Here is a 15,117-nt window from a genome sequence, read left to right as displayed (position 1 = left end):
CTTCATACAGTCAGGACAGCGTAAGGCTTTCTCTCCAGTGCGTATGCGCTGTTGAGTTTTAAGGCTAACGGGTTGAGAGAAACTCTTCCCACAGTCAGAACAGGAATACGGCTTCTCAACCTGTGTGAATTCGTTGGTGATTTTTAAGGTAACGTACTCGGGAGAAACTCTTGCCACAGTCAGGACAGGAGTATGGCTTCTCACCAGTGTGTATGCGCTGGTGAGCTATAAGGTTATATAATACAGTGAAACTCTTCCCACAGTCAGAACACAGAAAATTTCTCCCTCCAGTGTGTATGCGCTGGTGAGTTTTAAGGCTACCTGGTCCAGTGTAACTCTTCCCACAGTCAGGACAGGAGTAAGGCTTCTCTCCCGTGTGTATTCTCTGGTGGATACTTAGTCCATATTGAGAAATGAAATTCTTCCCACAGTGAGGACAGGAGTAAGGCTTCTTTCCAGTATGTCTCCTCTGGTGAACTGAACGGGTACTTATACTAGAGAAACTCTTCCCACAGTCAGGACAGGAGTATGGCTTCTCTCCTGTGTGTGTCTGTTGGTGATTTTTAAGGTAACTTAGTCGAGAGAAACTCTTCCCACAGTCAGGACAGGAGTATGGCTTCTCTCCAGTGTGTATGCGCTGGTGATCTATAAGGTGACATAATATAGAGAAACTCTTCCCACAGTCAGAACAGAGAAAGGTTCTCCCTTCAGTGTGTATGCGCTGGTGAGTTTTAAGGCTACCTAGTCCAGGGTAACTCTTCCCACAGTCAGGACAGGAGAATGGCTTCTCTCCAGTATGTATGCGCTGGTGAACTACAAGCCTACGTAATTCAGAGAAACTCTTCCCACAGTCAGAACAGGAGTAAGGCTTCTCTCCAGTGTGTATGCGCTGGTGAGTTTTAAGCCTACATGGTTGAGAGAAACTCTTCCCACAGTCAGAACAGGAGTAAGGCTTATCTCCAGTGTGTAATTGTTGGTGAATTTTAAGGCTACCCAGTTGAGAGAAACTCTTCCCACAGTCAGGACAGGAGTAAGGCTTCTCTCCAGTATGTATGCGCTGGTGAATTTTAAGATTACTTAGTTGAGAGAAACTCTTCCCACAGTCAGAACAGGAGTATGGCTTTTCTCCTGTGTGCATTCTCTGATGTCTAGTCAGTTCATATGTTGAAAGGAAACTCTTCCCACAGTCAGAACAGGAGTTGGGCTTCTCTCCTGAGTGTATATTAATATGACTTTTTAGTAGCGATGTAGAAAGGAAATGTTTTCCACAATGGGGGCAGGGGTGAGACTTATCTTCACAATCTTCCTGCTGTTGCTCTCCAGGTGTAGGAAATGTATCAACTTCAGCCATCTCATCTGTGTGATTAATACCAGAAAAGTTAATTAGTGCAGTGACACTGTATCAATGCAGTTAGTATATTAAAAGATCAATGTAACTATTCCAAGAGTTTGAAGGGTGATAATTGAAAACATTTTCTGAAAACAGTTTCACATTTTCCCCAGGCGTTACAAAATATTGCCAACATTTTAATTCAGTGCCCTCCAAAAATGTAATTGTTGTTTATCAACGTTTAATAAAGGTCAGGAGAGGGCTATAAAGATAGTAACATGCCTGAAAATACTCATCTGTACTATTTGGGCAATAATAAAGAAATGTAAATCAACTGAAGCTCAGATGATTTTGTATGGAAGAGGACGAATGAATTTCTCCCACATACAGCGAGTACGACGATTCTAGAAGAAAAAAATCAGTCTCCAAAACTACTATTAGACCCCACCTGCTTTCCAACAAGTTATCTGGAAGGATTGTCAGAAGACTCTGCTGCCACCAAATCACAAACATAAGCACCTGTTGGACAAATAAATGTAGGGCCACTATAGTGTTTATATTGTACATAAAGTATGAAAAATAATTGCAAGTCAGAAACTCTACTGGAGGTCATCAGGAATCCCTCGCCTCATGCAAACGGTAAGGGGACCCAACCAACAAAAGACCAATGTGTTTGGGGAGTAGACTTAACACCTAAATGTTCCTAATCAATCAGGTGAACTTAAAAACATAAAATATGAACAGGCATACACTGATGAGCCAAAACATTATGACCACTCACAGGTGAAGAAAATAATGTTGATCATCTCTTAACAATGGCACATGACAAGGTCTGGGTAGATTAGATGGTAGGCAAACAATCCGTTCTTGTAGTCAACATGTTGGATACAGGAAAAAAGTGCAGGAGTAAAGACCTGATCGACTTTGAAAAGGACCAAATTCTTATGTCCAGACAACTGGGTCAGAGCATCTTTGAAACGGCAAGGCTTGTGGGGTGCTCCCAGCTCCAAACCGACAGAAGCTCTACTGTGGCACAGAAAATTGTTGTCAGGTCATCAGACCTGACAACCATCTTCCACTGCTCCAAAGTTCAGTTCTGACACTTGCATGCTCGCACTTGTGACGGTGGATAGGGGTCATCATGGGTACTCTGACCAGTTTGTGGCTACTCAGCCCCATATGCAGCAGTGTGTGTTGTGAAACATTCCTCCTGCAACCATGATTGATATTTTCACACCTGTCACCTAACTAAACATCATTGCAGACCAGGTACTTCATGGCAATGGTATTCCCAGATGGCAGTGCACTCTTTCAGCAGGATAATGAACCCTGCCCACACTGTTCAGAAATGTTTTGAAGAACATGAAGATCTCAAGGCTTTGCCCTGGCCCCCAAATTCCACAGATCCCACTCTGATTGAGCATCTGCGGCATGTACTGGGCCAGTAAGTCAGATCCATGGCAGCTCCACGTCGCAACTTAAATAATTTGAAGGATCCTCAGCTAATGTCTTGGTGACAGATACCACAGGACACCTTCTGGTGTCTTATAGAGTCCATGCCTCAGTGGGTCGGCGGTGATTTGCGGGCACGCGGAGGACCAACAGCATATTAGGCAGGAAGTCAGAATGTTTTGGCTCAGCATCAGATAAATTTAACTCAGAATAATTATTTTCAAATTTTAATTTTCAAGCCCGTTATGCACATATTTACCAAGAGCCCTAAAATGATTGGAGGGCATTGTATAGTGACGGATCTGTCATGTTGGGAGGCGGTTTTACTTCCCTACGAACCTTGTTAAACCAAATGACTATATGAACTCCAAGCACCAGAAGCTTTGTCTACTCAGTTTCAAGTGATCAGAGATGGTGGATAGAACAGAAGACAGAACCCAACACTGCAATGGACCCTTAAACCACAGAGTCCATTTACAGACCAGGTCCAAGCAAACTAGACGCATATAGTCCAGAGGAAAAGTAGGATGTCTGTGAGAGAAGGAGGCATTTATTATCTTATTTGTTCTGATCAATGGGATATGTAGCATAGACCAGGGGGCAATATGGCCCACAAAGGCCTGGGGTGTATAATAGATTGGGGTATAATAAAGTGGGTAATTGAAATGGGCCCATTATGGAACCTGTGGAGAAACCCACCATTTTAGCTCATGTAGTACCCATGTAGCACCACATAAAGCTTCAAGATGGGACCCACATGGGTCTTGCATATGTTGCCCAGTTGGGGCCCACCTAACACCCAGTGTAATCCAAAATGAACCCCATTTGGGCAATTGTGGAACAACATGACGCCTTTATGTAACATGACGCCTTTATGTAACCCATGGAACCATTTACTACCCATGTGGGCCTCACATACAAATGTTGGATGGGATTAAACCCTCTTCAGAAACCAGTTCTTACCTTGATTAGTAAAAACCCCAATCTTCTTCTCTTCATATTTAATATCATTCGTCCCCAGTGTTTGACTGCAGTCTTCCAGCTTTTCTGATTTCATCTTTGAATCCACCAACGAACACTGAGCTCCACTGTCCCAATAAGAATCCAGTGACTCTTCTTTGGGCGGCAGGCTGGGTTTGTCCTCCATCTGCTAAAAAAAAGAACAAGCCAGACCCACATATGACTGATGAACATGTCTGATGGGAATACAATGCAACACAATGGAGGAAAAACGACAATCAATCACAATATCAGAACAACAGATCTAGGTTTACTTTATTTAACTTGACCGCGGTATCGAGTACAAAGACGGAAACAACAAAAAACTTGTTTAACTAACTATAAGGATGTGACCCAAATTGAACATTTTCTTAACCGAAAACAATTAAATGTTGTTTAAACAGTACTCTCACTGTCGCAAGGTATTATGAAAAACCTGACGAATCAATGGATTTGCAATTACAGAACTAGGATGTATACCTAAATCAGGACAGGCTACAACACCAACAGGCTAGGCTAGAGATTTAGCCTGTAATCCGAATGGAGTTGGAGCCAACAAAACGTAGTTAAATGCTATGTTTTTTCATTGCTTAATTCACTTCTAATGGTTTACATAGACTGTAATTAGAAAATATAAATAATTTGTAATAAAAGAAATAACTACTTACAAACTTTTCCAAGAACCGTCTCCCACTCGCGTGCCTCAACGATCCAATCAGAGTTCAATGGATATTCCTCGGTAAACAGTTCAGCGGTAGTTCCCCCTTTTTCTGTTATTTCAAGCTATGGCGAAATTACAGAAATTGGCGAGTCCGTGGATAGAGAGGCCAATCGTTATTCTAGCCTAAACAGCAGGGATAGGACGAATGAACACGAAGCACTGTTCAGTTATCCGATCTCCACTGTTTGGGTGCAGTGAACCAGAAGCACGTTTCAAACTACAACACCACGTGACCAATGATGTTCGACGCTTCGGACGTCACTAAATCACCTGCAAGTTCCAACCCCCCCCCAGCAGGTGTCGAAATGGTCCTTTTGAAACTGAGGGCGTAAAAGGTTAATGAAAACCGGTCACTTCGAGGGGTTTACAGTTGACAGGATTTTGCAAATAAAAATTATTGTTTGATAGTAGTCATAGATCAGTAATTTGAGTCATACAAGAGAATAATTAATGTAGAGAAGCTATTATTTGAGAGTATTTAAGAAGTAGACAAGATTATTATTAAGTGCTGCTTATCTTTATTCTTGGAAAGGCTGATAAGATTGTGTATTAGAGATCAATGGGAAATGTGTATATTGTTCATTTCGTCAACAAAAATAGTGACAAATATTAGTTAAGTATTTATATTTTTCAGTAGCAGTTGACCAGACGATGACTGAATGAATAGAAACATAAAAAACGAAAATTACTTTTGTCTGACAAAAACGAGACTAGACAAAAATATATTTGTGACAATAGTGGTATTAAACTTCCATAGTTGGGGAGGAGGATTTTGAAAATAGAGATTCTCAGTGTTTTTTCCCCCAAGATGTTTTTTCAGTTATGAAAGTGCATCGTCCAAATATATACCCACAGACAAAGACCATGGTGTGGTGCCTGGAGACGTGGGTATACCTTGATTTGTTAACTATCAAAACAGTTTGGAATAATCTGTTCTCCCTTCATTCTTACATTTCTGACAAACTTATTTCCATCCATGTGCATTAAAAGACCAATATCGTGTGTGCAATCCCCAATTTCCACTGGCTTATTACATTTTGGACATTTCAGGCTTCCATAATGCCCTTACAAAAAAGGCCCACAGGAATTGTGCAGGACAAGTGCCACAGGATTTTGGGGCCACTTTCCTGTAGGATAGTTCATGCAGATTGTCCTTCAGGAAATAGATCCTGCAGGAATCCAGCATAAAAGAAATCCTACTGGAAAGTGTCTTCTAAATCCTGTAGATCCTGCAGGATTTTGGGTCCACTTTCCTGTTGGACAATTGTTGGATCCCGTAGGTAGCCCTTCAGGAAACAAATCCTGCAGAAATCCTCAAAATATCCAGCAGAACGTTTTCACTAAGACTATCTGGAGGATTTAAAGGAGGATAACAGCAAAATGGTCCTTTAATCCTGTGAGATTTCCTTCAGTTCTAGTTCCTGGAAGTAAAAAAAAAAACTGCACAGTTTAAAAAAATCTATCTGGAAAGGCTGAAAGATGAATGTGGGATACGAACCGCTGTTTAACTCCCCTTCCCAATGCACACGTCTAACCACTGCACCAGGAAGTCATGTAGGATACTATGGAAGAAGAGGTCGATGTGAAATTAAACGTGATATATTCCTCTCCAGCAGGTATCACCACTGTGCAGTGAGTTCAAAAGCCTTGAATGCTTCAGAAAGCCTTGATTTCCCATGACTTATGTCGGGTTCTGTAGATAATGAAGCTACTGCAGCAAACATGTCAGTGATCCAGATTTTGGCCAGCAACTTCTCCGCACCTCTCTTGCGCTTGCACTTTCGTTTGTCCATTTTGACGCCCTCATCCACAGATTACCTTTAGCACACCTAATCATTCGCTGGATGAAAAGCTAGATCAGGTTGGTCACAAATTGGGTTGAATAGAAAACCTGCAGGACAGAAGATCTCCAGAAGCAGGGTTGGACAGCCCTGTTGTAGATGAATTAGGAATAGAATCGTAATCTATATTTCAAAGTAACACAATTTATTCTGATAAAGTAATAAAGTTACAATACATGTCATAGTTACACACCAGCAATATTCAATGTCCTCCTAAATTGTATAAACATCTACAAAGTATACCATAAGTATCTAAAACACACAATAGCAAAACACATGTTAAGAATATCTGTTAACAATATATTCCTAAATGTAATAAAACAAGATGTGTCAGGAGGATTCATTACACAGAACAGACTCCAATAACTGTTTGAGACATTACTATTAGCATCCAAATAGCAGGAATTTGTCAAACACACCCAAAATATTCATTAGCATTACTTTAACTTGGCAAACACAATGAACACAAAGGACAGGATCTATCCCACTTAACCAATATCTAATGGCTTGGGTGTTGCTGCCTGTTGTTGTCAGCCTGGCAACACAAACATTCTACAATCTGGTGAAGTTTAATCTGTAACCTGTACAGTAAAAGCACATTAGAATATTCACACCATGGGGAACAAGGGAAATCCAAACACTACAGATAAATGTCCACAATATAATTGATTTATTTACATTCCAGTTTACTCAAAAGTTTTAAACCTCCCCAGGTGAGCTTTTTTAGAGGGAATATTCTAACGTCATTATTGAGGAATTTTGACAGCCCTACTATAGATCCTATTCATTTTGCTATATTTCCTACTCAAACTAATTTAATGTATGTTTTCTTGGAAAACAAGGACATTTCTAAGTGACCCCAAACTCTTGAACGGCAGTGTTCTTCTGAATGGATACACTACAAAATAAAAAATGAAGACTCATTGAATAGGTAGTAAAGGAATCTACAATTCATATTTTTCAGGTCCTTCAGTGCTCGGATGTACATAAGTTAAGATATTATATATCAGTTTTTGACAATAAGGTAAGTTATTGTCAAAAGCACTTTCTACATTTAAAAGTAGCCTTATCCTCATGTATGAATCCTCTGATGTTTTTTGAGGGAAATTAGATGATTGAAACTCTTCCCACAGTCAAAACAGGAGTAAGGCACCTCTCCAGTATGTATGCGCTGGTGTGTTTTAAGGCTACATAACTGAGAGAAACCCCTCCCACAGTCAAAACAGGAGTAAGGCATCTCTCCAGTATATATGCGCTGGTGAACTGAAAGGCAACCTAATTGAGAAACCCTTCCCACAGACAGAACAGTAGTACTTCACTCCAGTGTGCATTATCTGATGTCTAGTTAGTTAATATAATGAAATAAAACATTTCCCTCAGTCAAAAGAGGAGCAATCTTTAATGACTAGTTCGTTTAAACAACCAAATGAAACTCGCACAGTCAGAACAGTGTTAAGCGTTCTCTCCAGTGTGTATGCGCTGGTGAATATTAAGGCTGCGTGAATTAGAAAAACTCTTCCCACAGTCAGGGCAGGAGTATGGCTTCTCTCCAGTGTGTATGCGCAAGTGGGTTTTAAGGATACAGAGTTGGGAGAAACTCTTCCCACAGTCAGAACAGGAGTATGGCTTTTCACCCGTGTGAACTCTTTGGTGTAAAGATAGTTTATACGACGAAACAAAACCCTTCCCACAGTCAGAACAGGAGAATGGCTTCTCTCCAGTGTGAATGTGCTGGTGAATATTAAGGTTGCCAAAATCAGAGAAACCCTTCCCACAGTCAGAACAGAGGTACGGCTTCTCTCCTGTGTGAACTCTCTGATGTGTAATGAGTCTATATGATGAAGTGAAACTCTTCCCACAGTCAGAACAGGAGTATGGCTTCTCTCCAGTGTGTATGCGTTTGTGATTATTAAGGTTGCCTACATGAGAAAAACTCTTCCCACAGTCAGAACAAGAGTATGGCTTCTCTCCTGTGTGCAATCGTTGATGACTAGTAAGGTGAGATGATGAAATGAAACAATTACCACAGTCAGAACAGGAGTATGGCTTCTCTCCAGTGTGTATGCGCTGGTGATTATTAAGGCTGGCTAAACAAGAGAAACTCTTCCCACAATCAGAACAGGAGTATGGCTTCTCTCCTGAATGTAGGTTGTGTCTTTTTAGCAGTGATATAGATAGGAAATGTTTTCCGCAATGGGGACTGGGGTCAGACATCTTATCTTTGTAATCTTCCTGTCTATGCTCTCCATGTGTATGAAATGGATCATCTTCAGCCATCTCATCTGTGTGATTAATATCAGAAAAGTCCATCAGTGCATTGACACTGTATCAGTGCAGTTAGTAGATTATATTAAAGATCAATGTAACTAATTCAAAAGTGATAAACATGAACAATATCTGAAAACAGTTTCACATTCCCCAGTCATAATTCATTCAGTGCCCTCCCAAAATGGTGTCACCCAGGGAAAGAAAACCCTTAAGCAATGTCAATGTTGTTTATCAACTTGATCATGCAAAAAAACTGGGGAAAAATGTCAGGAAAGGGCTACAAAGGTTGTTACATGCCTGAATTTTTTTTATTATTTCTGCACTATTAGGGAATTAATAAAGAAATGTAAATCAAGTTTTTTTGATTTACAGGTGACCTTAAAAACATAAAATATGAATGGGCATACACTGATGAGCCAAAACATTATGACCACTCACAGGTGAAGAGAATAATGTTGATCATCTCCTAACAAATGGGCAGGAGTACAGACCTGAACAACTGGGTCAGGAGTAGGGCCAGAAGTACCAGAAGCTTTTCTACTCAGTTTCAAGTGTTCAGAGATGGTGGATAAAAGACAGAACCCAAAACTGAAATGGTCCCTTAAATATGTCTGTGAGAGGAGGCATTTATAATCTAATTTGTTCCAAACCTTCTCTTCTGATCAATGGGATATGTAGCATAGACCAAGGGGGCAATATGGCCCACAAAGGCCTGGTGTGTATAATAGATTGGTGAATAATAAAACGGATAATTGACATTGGCCCATTATGGAACCCGTGGGCAAAAAATGGAACCCACCATTTCAGACCACGTAGTTCCCATGTAGCACCACATAAAGCTTGAAGATGGGACCCACCTAACACCCAGTGTAATCCTGAATGAAACCCATATGGGCAATTATGGGACAACATGAAGCCATTATGGAACCCATGGACCCATTTACTACCCATATGGGCCCCACATACAAATGTTGGCTGGGATTAAACCTTCTTCATAAACATGTTTTTACCTTGATTAGTTAAATCCCCAATCATCTTCTCCTCTTCATATTTAATATAATTTGCCCCCAGTGTTTGACTGCAGTCTTCCAGCTTCTCTGATTTCATCTCTGAATCCACCAACGAACACTGAGCTCCACTGTCCCAATAAGAATCCAGTGACTCTTCTTTAGGCTCAGTGTGGAAGGAGAGCAGCAGGCTGGGTTTGTCCTCCATCTGCTAAAATAAAGACCAAACCAGACCCACATATGACTGATGAACATGTTTGATGGGAATACAATACAACACAATGTAGGAAAAACGACCAACAATCACAATATTAGAACAACAGATCTGGGTAAAATACTTAAGGTGTACTTCGTTTAACTTGATCGTGGTATTGAGTACAACGACAACAACTGAACATGTTTTTTACAGTTTAAACCGCATTTTTAAGTTTTTCCGTTAGTCACTGCACGATAATCACGTAATGTCGCAAGGTATTATGAGAAACTTGACCAATCAATAGATTTGCAATTACAGAACTAATCAGAAGGACAGGCTACAACACCAACAGGCTAGGCTAGCAAATTAGCCTGTAATCTGAATAGAGTTGGAGCCAACAAAACGAAGTTAAATTATTTATTATTTCATTACTCGGCTTAATTCACTTCTATCGGTTTACAGACACAGTAATTAGTATAAATAAAAGCAAAAACCTAATTTACCAACGATAGTTCTACACTTTTCCAAGAACCGTATCCCACTCCCACGCGTGCCTCAACGATCCGTGTACGATTCGTTCAATGGTTATTCCAAGGGAAACAGGGTGACGGAGAACCAGTTCCGCGCTAGTTCTCCGTTTATCTGTTATTTAAAGCTAGGGGGATTTACAGAAATTGGCGACTCCGTGGCTAATCGTTAATCTACACTAAACAGCAGGGATAGGACGAATGAACACGAAGCACGGTTCAGTTTTCCGAACTCCACTGTTTCGAACTACAACACCACGTGACCAATGACGTTCGAGGCTTCGGACGTCACTAAATCACCTGCATGTTCCAACCGGGCCGAACAGGTGTCGTTTTCAAAATGGCCGTTTTGAAACTGGGTGCATAAAAGGATAATTAAATCCGGTCACTTCGGGGGTTGACGGTAGGGGTTTGAGACACGCAGGCAAATGGAAATTAGAGAGAAGGATTCGTCAAGAGAGTCAAAGAACAGTAAGTTGAGAGTCTTACAAGAGAATAATTGTGGTTAGCTATTATTTGAGAGTCACACAAAATAGTAAGTAATTTGAGAAGTAGACAAGATCATTATTAAGAGTTTTGCTTAGCTAGGTTCTTGGAGAGGGTAATAGAATTGTTAGAGAGCAATGGATAATGTGTTTATGACTGTTCATTCCGTCAACAAAAACAGTGACGAAAAAATTCTTTAAATATACATTTTTCATTGGAAGTTGAGGAAACGATAACAGACTGAAAAAACGACAAATACTTTTGGTTGACAAAAATGAGACTAGATGAAATTATATTTCTGACAATAGTGTTGTTTAATTACCAAAGTTGGGAAGGAGGATTTTGAAAATAGAGATTGAGTTATTTTTCCCCAAGATGCTTTTACAGATGTCATCAAAAGACTTCTGAAAGCGCATCATCCCAATATATATACACGCACAGGAGAGGTGGTGCCCGGAGACGTGGGTATACCCTGATTTGTAAACTATCAAAACGGTTTGGAATCTTCTGTTCTCCCTTCGTTCTTACATTTCTGATAAACTGATATTTCCATCCATGGGAATTAAAAGATCAATAACGCCTGTGCACGACCCATTTTCCACTGACTTATTACATTTTGGACATTTCAGGCTTCTATAATGTGCAAAACGCTGTGTTTACAATTTTAATTAATAGGACTAATTGTAGGCAATATCAACATTGTAAGAGAAACATTATGTCCAACTAAATACACAGAACAGAACCCGTAAGTCCAGAACAGGGTTAAGCTTTCCCTTCAGGCCCTAAAAAACAGGGACCAAGTGTGTAATCTTTGGGGTTCTGAACAGACCTCACATTCAACAGTCATATCAAAGCAGTCACCATAATAGCATTCTATCATCTTAAAAATACTGCCAGAATCAAGGGCTTGGTGTCCCAAAAGGACCAAGAGAAGCTCATCCATGCTTTTATCTCTAGTAGGGTTAACTACTGTAATGGCCTCTTAACGGGATTCCCCAAAAAGACTGTAAAACAGCTTCAGGTCATTCAATATGCTGCTGGAATGTTAACCAGGACCAAGAGAATAAAGCACACCACTCCGGTTCTTAAATCTTTACACTGGCTTCCAGTCACTTACAGAATAGATTTGAAAATGGTGCTTTTAGTCTATGAATCACTGAATGCTTAAGGCCCTGAATACATTTCTGACATGTTTAAAGATTATAGACCCATGAACTGAGATCAGCTAGTAGATCCCAGAGTCCAAACTAAACAGGTCAAAGCTGTACTCAACAGTTATGCAACACACAACTGGAAATAAACTACCAGAAGATCTTAGACGTGGACCTAAGATATACATGTAAAAACTGCTTTTATAGTTTCCTCTTGGAATCTATTACAGAACCCACCATTTATGTTTTTTTATTTAGTTTTTTATTCAGTTCTTATTCTATGCTTTCTTATTAGGAGGTTTTATTGTTTATTGTTTTCATTCTATTGTAATGCACGTTCTGGTGCTATCAGTAAAATAACCTCTGTGTAAATTTAACAATGTGCTGATGAAGGATGAACTTCTTGTGTTGCTGTTTAAACATTGACGTAGGGTCTTATCTCACAAAACGACTAACGAGTTTATACAAGCGCTGGAGCGTAAAGGATTGAGATACCGGGGTGGTGCAGTAGAGTTTTGGGAACTGTAGTTTATTAAGGATGAATATTAAATGCATGTACAGACATGGCATACATGTACCCCTGGCGACGTCCGGGTAAGATATCAATGCAGAGATTCTCACAAAGGGACTGAAGGGTTCATTCTAACGCTGGAGGGCAAGGATTGAGATACCGGGTCGGAGAGTCCCCCTGGAGGGAGGTTAGAGAATTGTAAGAATCTGACTTATTTTCTTGCATTTCTATATTTTTCATTTCATTGTAAACAAAACTGAATTGCCTCCATGTATGAACTGTGCTATATCAATAAACTTGCTTGCAGTGTGTATGCGCTGGTGAGTTTCAAGGCTACCTAGTCAAGAGAAACCCTTCCCAGAGTCAGAACAGGAGTATGGCTTCTCTCCAGTGTCCAATCTCTGATGTCTAGTTAAGTCATACGGAGAAATGAAACTCTTCCCACAGTCAGAACAGGGTTACACTTTCTCTCCAGTGTGTTAGCACTGGTGAGTTTTAAGGCTACCTGGTCGAGAGAACCTCTTCCCACAGTCAGGACAGGAGTATGGCTTCTCTCCAGTGTGTATGCGCTGGTGAGTTTTAAAGGTATCTAGTCGAGAGAAACTCTTCCCACAATCAGGACAGGAGTATGGCTTCTCTCCAGTATGTATGCGCTGGTGAACTACAAGCCTACGTAATTCAGAGAAACTCTTCCCACAGTCAGAACAGGAGTAAGACTTCTCCCCTGTGTGTATGCGCTGGTGAGTTTTAAGCCTATCTGGTTGAGAGAAACTCTTCCCACAGACAGAACACAAGTATGGCTTCTCTCCAGTGTGTATGTGCTGGTGAGTTTTAAAGCGGACTAAATGAGAGAAACTCTTCCCACAGTCAGAACAAGAGTATGGCTTCTCTCCTGTGTGCATTCTCTGATGTCAAGTTAGTTCATATGATGAAATGAAACTCTTCCCACAGTCAGGACAGGAGTAAGGCTTCTCTCCAGTGTGTATATTAATATGACTTTTTAGTAGCAATGTAGAAAGGAAATGTTTTCCACAATGGGGGCAGGGCTCAGATTTATCTTCATAATCTTCCTGCTGTTGCTTTCTAGGTGTAGGAAATGTATCATCTTCAGCCATCTCACCTGTATGATTAATACCAGAAAAGTTCATTAGTGCAGTGACACTGTATCAATACAGTTAGTATATTATATTAAAAATCAATGTAACTATTCCAAGAGTTTGAAGAGTGATAATATGAACCTTTTCTGAAAACAGTTTCACATTTTTCCCAGGCGTTACAAAATATTGCCAACATTTTAATTCATTCAGTGCCCTCCAAAAAGCTTTAAAAATGTAATTGTTGTTTATCAACGTTTAATAAAGGTCAGGAGAGGGCTATAAAGATAGTAACATGCCTGAAAATACTCATCTGTACTATTTGGGCAATAATAAAGAAATGTAAATCCACTGAAGCTCAGATGATTTTATATGGAAGAGGACGAATGTATTCTAGAAGAAAATCTGCCAGTCTCCAAAACTACTATTAGACCCCACCTGTTTTCCAACAAGTTATCTGGAAGGATTGTCAGAAGACTCTGCTGCCACCAAATCACAAACATAAGCGCCTGTTGGACAAATAAATGTAGGGCCACCATAGTGTTTATATTGTACATAAAGTATGAAAAATAATTGCAAGTCAGAAACTCGGGTTACACGATCTGGGTAAAATAGGATGTACACAAATTTAACATTTGCTTTACTGTTTAAACCGTATTTTTATGGTTTTCCTTTAGTCTCTGCACGATAACCAGGCTACAGTCTCCATGTCGCAAGGTATTATGAGAAACCTGACCAATCATTGGATTTGCAATTACAGAACTAGGATTTATATCTAATCAGGACCGGCTACAACACCAACGGGTAGCAGGCTACGCTAACTAATTAGCCTGTAATATGGATTTAAATTGGAGCCTAACTTTTTAATTAATTAATTATGTTGGTTTACAGCCACTGTAATGAATAAATATCAATAATTTGTATAAATAAAAGCAATAACTTCATTTACCAATTAAAGTTGTACACTTTTCCTAGTACGGTCTCCCACTCCTCGCGTGCCTCTACGATCCGATCCCTGTAGAGATTCATTCAATGGTAATTCCACCGTAAACAGGGTGACGGAGAACCAATTCCGCGCTAGTTCTCCGTTTTTCTGTTATTTCAAGCTATGGCGAATTTACTGAAATTGGCAAGTCCGTGTATGGACAGAGCAATCGTTATTCTACCCTGAACAGGAGAGAGTGCGAATGAACGCGAAGCACCGTTCACTGTTTGGATCATAGACTGTATAAATAATGGACGACGCCCTTTCGCTCTTTTCCATTGGTGAAAAATGAAGCCACCAGTGTCCTGATACGGCGCTGACATCTTGGACTTGCGTCTGCGCAGATAGCGATCTTGGGACCAGTTCTGCGCAGTAGTTATGCGCAGTAGCGAGAAGGAAGTAAAGCCGTAAAGCCGCGAAATCAACAGACCCACCCCTGTGCCCCGCACTTACTCTCCCTCGCAGAATGCGCATACCGTAATCAATCGCAAGTCCAAGTACAGTACAACCTTTGCTTGTTAAACCTAGACGATATGTTATAGCCTAACT

General features: G+C 40.3%; 2 protein-coding genes and 1 pseudogene across 3 annotated transcripts; all 3 read right to left on the bottom strand.

Annotated features, from left to right (window-relative positions):
- Positions 1–11: 11 nt before the first annotated feature.
- LOC106023902 (zinc finger protein OZF-like) lies at positions 12–4,748 on the bottom strand. The gene is made up of 3 exons (XM_029122124.2): positions 4,450–4,748; positions 3,746–3,932; positions 12–1,356 (listed from the first exon to the last, which is right to left on the bottom strand). The coding sequence occupies exons 2-3, from the start codon at positions 3,927–3,929 to the stop codon at positions 116–118; spliced, it is 1,425 nt and encodes a 474-aa protein (XP_028977957.2). The 5' UTR covers positions 3,930–3,932; positions 4,450–4,748; the 3' UTR covers positions 12–115.
- A 1,752-nt stretch (positions 4,749–6,500) lies between these two features.
- LOC109616102 (zinc finger protein 239-like) lies at positions 6,501–11,689 on the bottom strand. 2 transcript variants are annotated; one of them, XM_029122156.2, is made up of 3 exons: positions 10,318–11,689; positions 9,622–9,829; positions 6,501–8,625 (listed from the first exon to the last, which is right to left on the bottom strand). In XM_029122156.2, the coding sequence occupies exons 2-3, from the start codon at positions 9,824–9,826 to the stop codon at positions 7,796–7,798; spliced, it is 1,035 nt and encodes a 344-aa protein (XP_028977989.2). In that variant the 5' UTR covers positions 9,827–9,829; positions 10,318–11,689; the 3' UTR covers positions 6,501–7,795. The 2 variants fall into 2 exon arrangements, with proteins under 2 accessions (XP_028977989.2, XP_034150438.1); XM_034294547.1 differs by having other exon boundaries at positions 9,622–9,826.
- An 85-nt stretch (positions 11,690–11,774) lies between these two features.
- Positions 11,775–14,861, bottom strand: LOC106023903 (annotated as a pseudogene).
- Positions 14,862–15,117: the final 256 nt, after the last annotated feature.

Source organism: Esox lucius, chromosome 9, assembly GCF_011004845.1.
Source record: "Esox lucius isolate fEsoLuc1 chromosome 9, fEsoLuc1.pri, whole genome shotgun sequence".
Taxonomy (NCBI): Eukaryota; Metazoa; Chordata; class Actinopteri; order Esociformes; family Esocidae; genus Esox; species Esox lucius.
The sequence above is the reverse complement of the archived record's forward strand: the minus strand, read 5'-3'. Positions and strand labels throughout refer to the sequence as shown.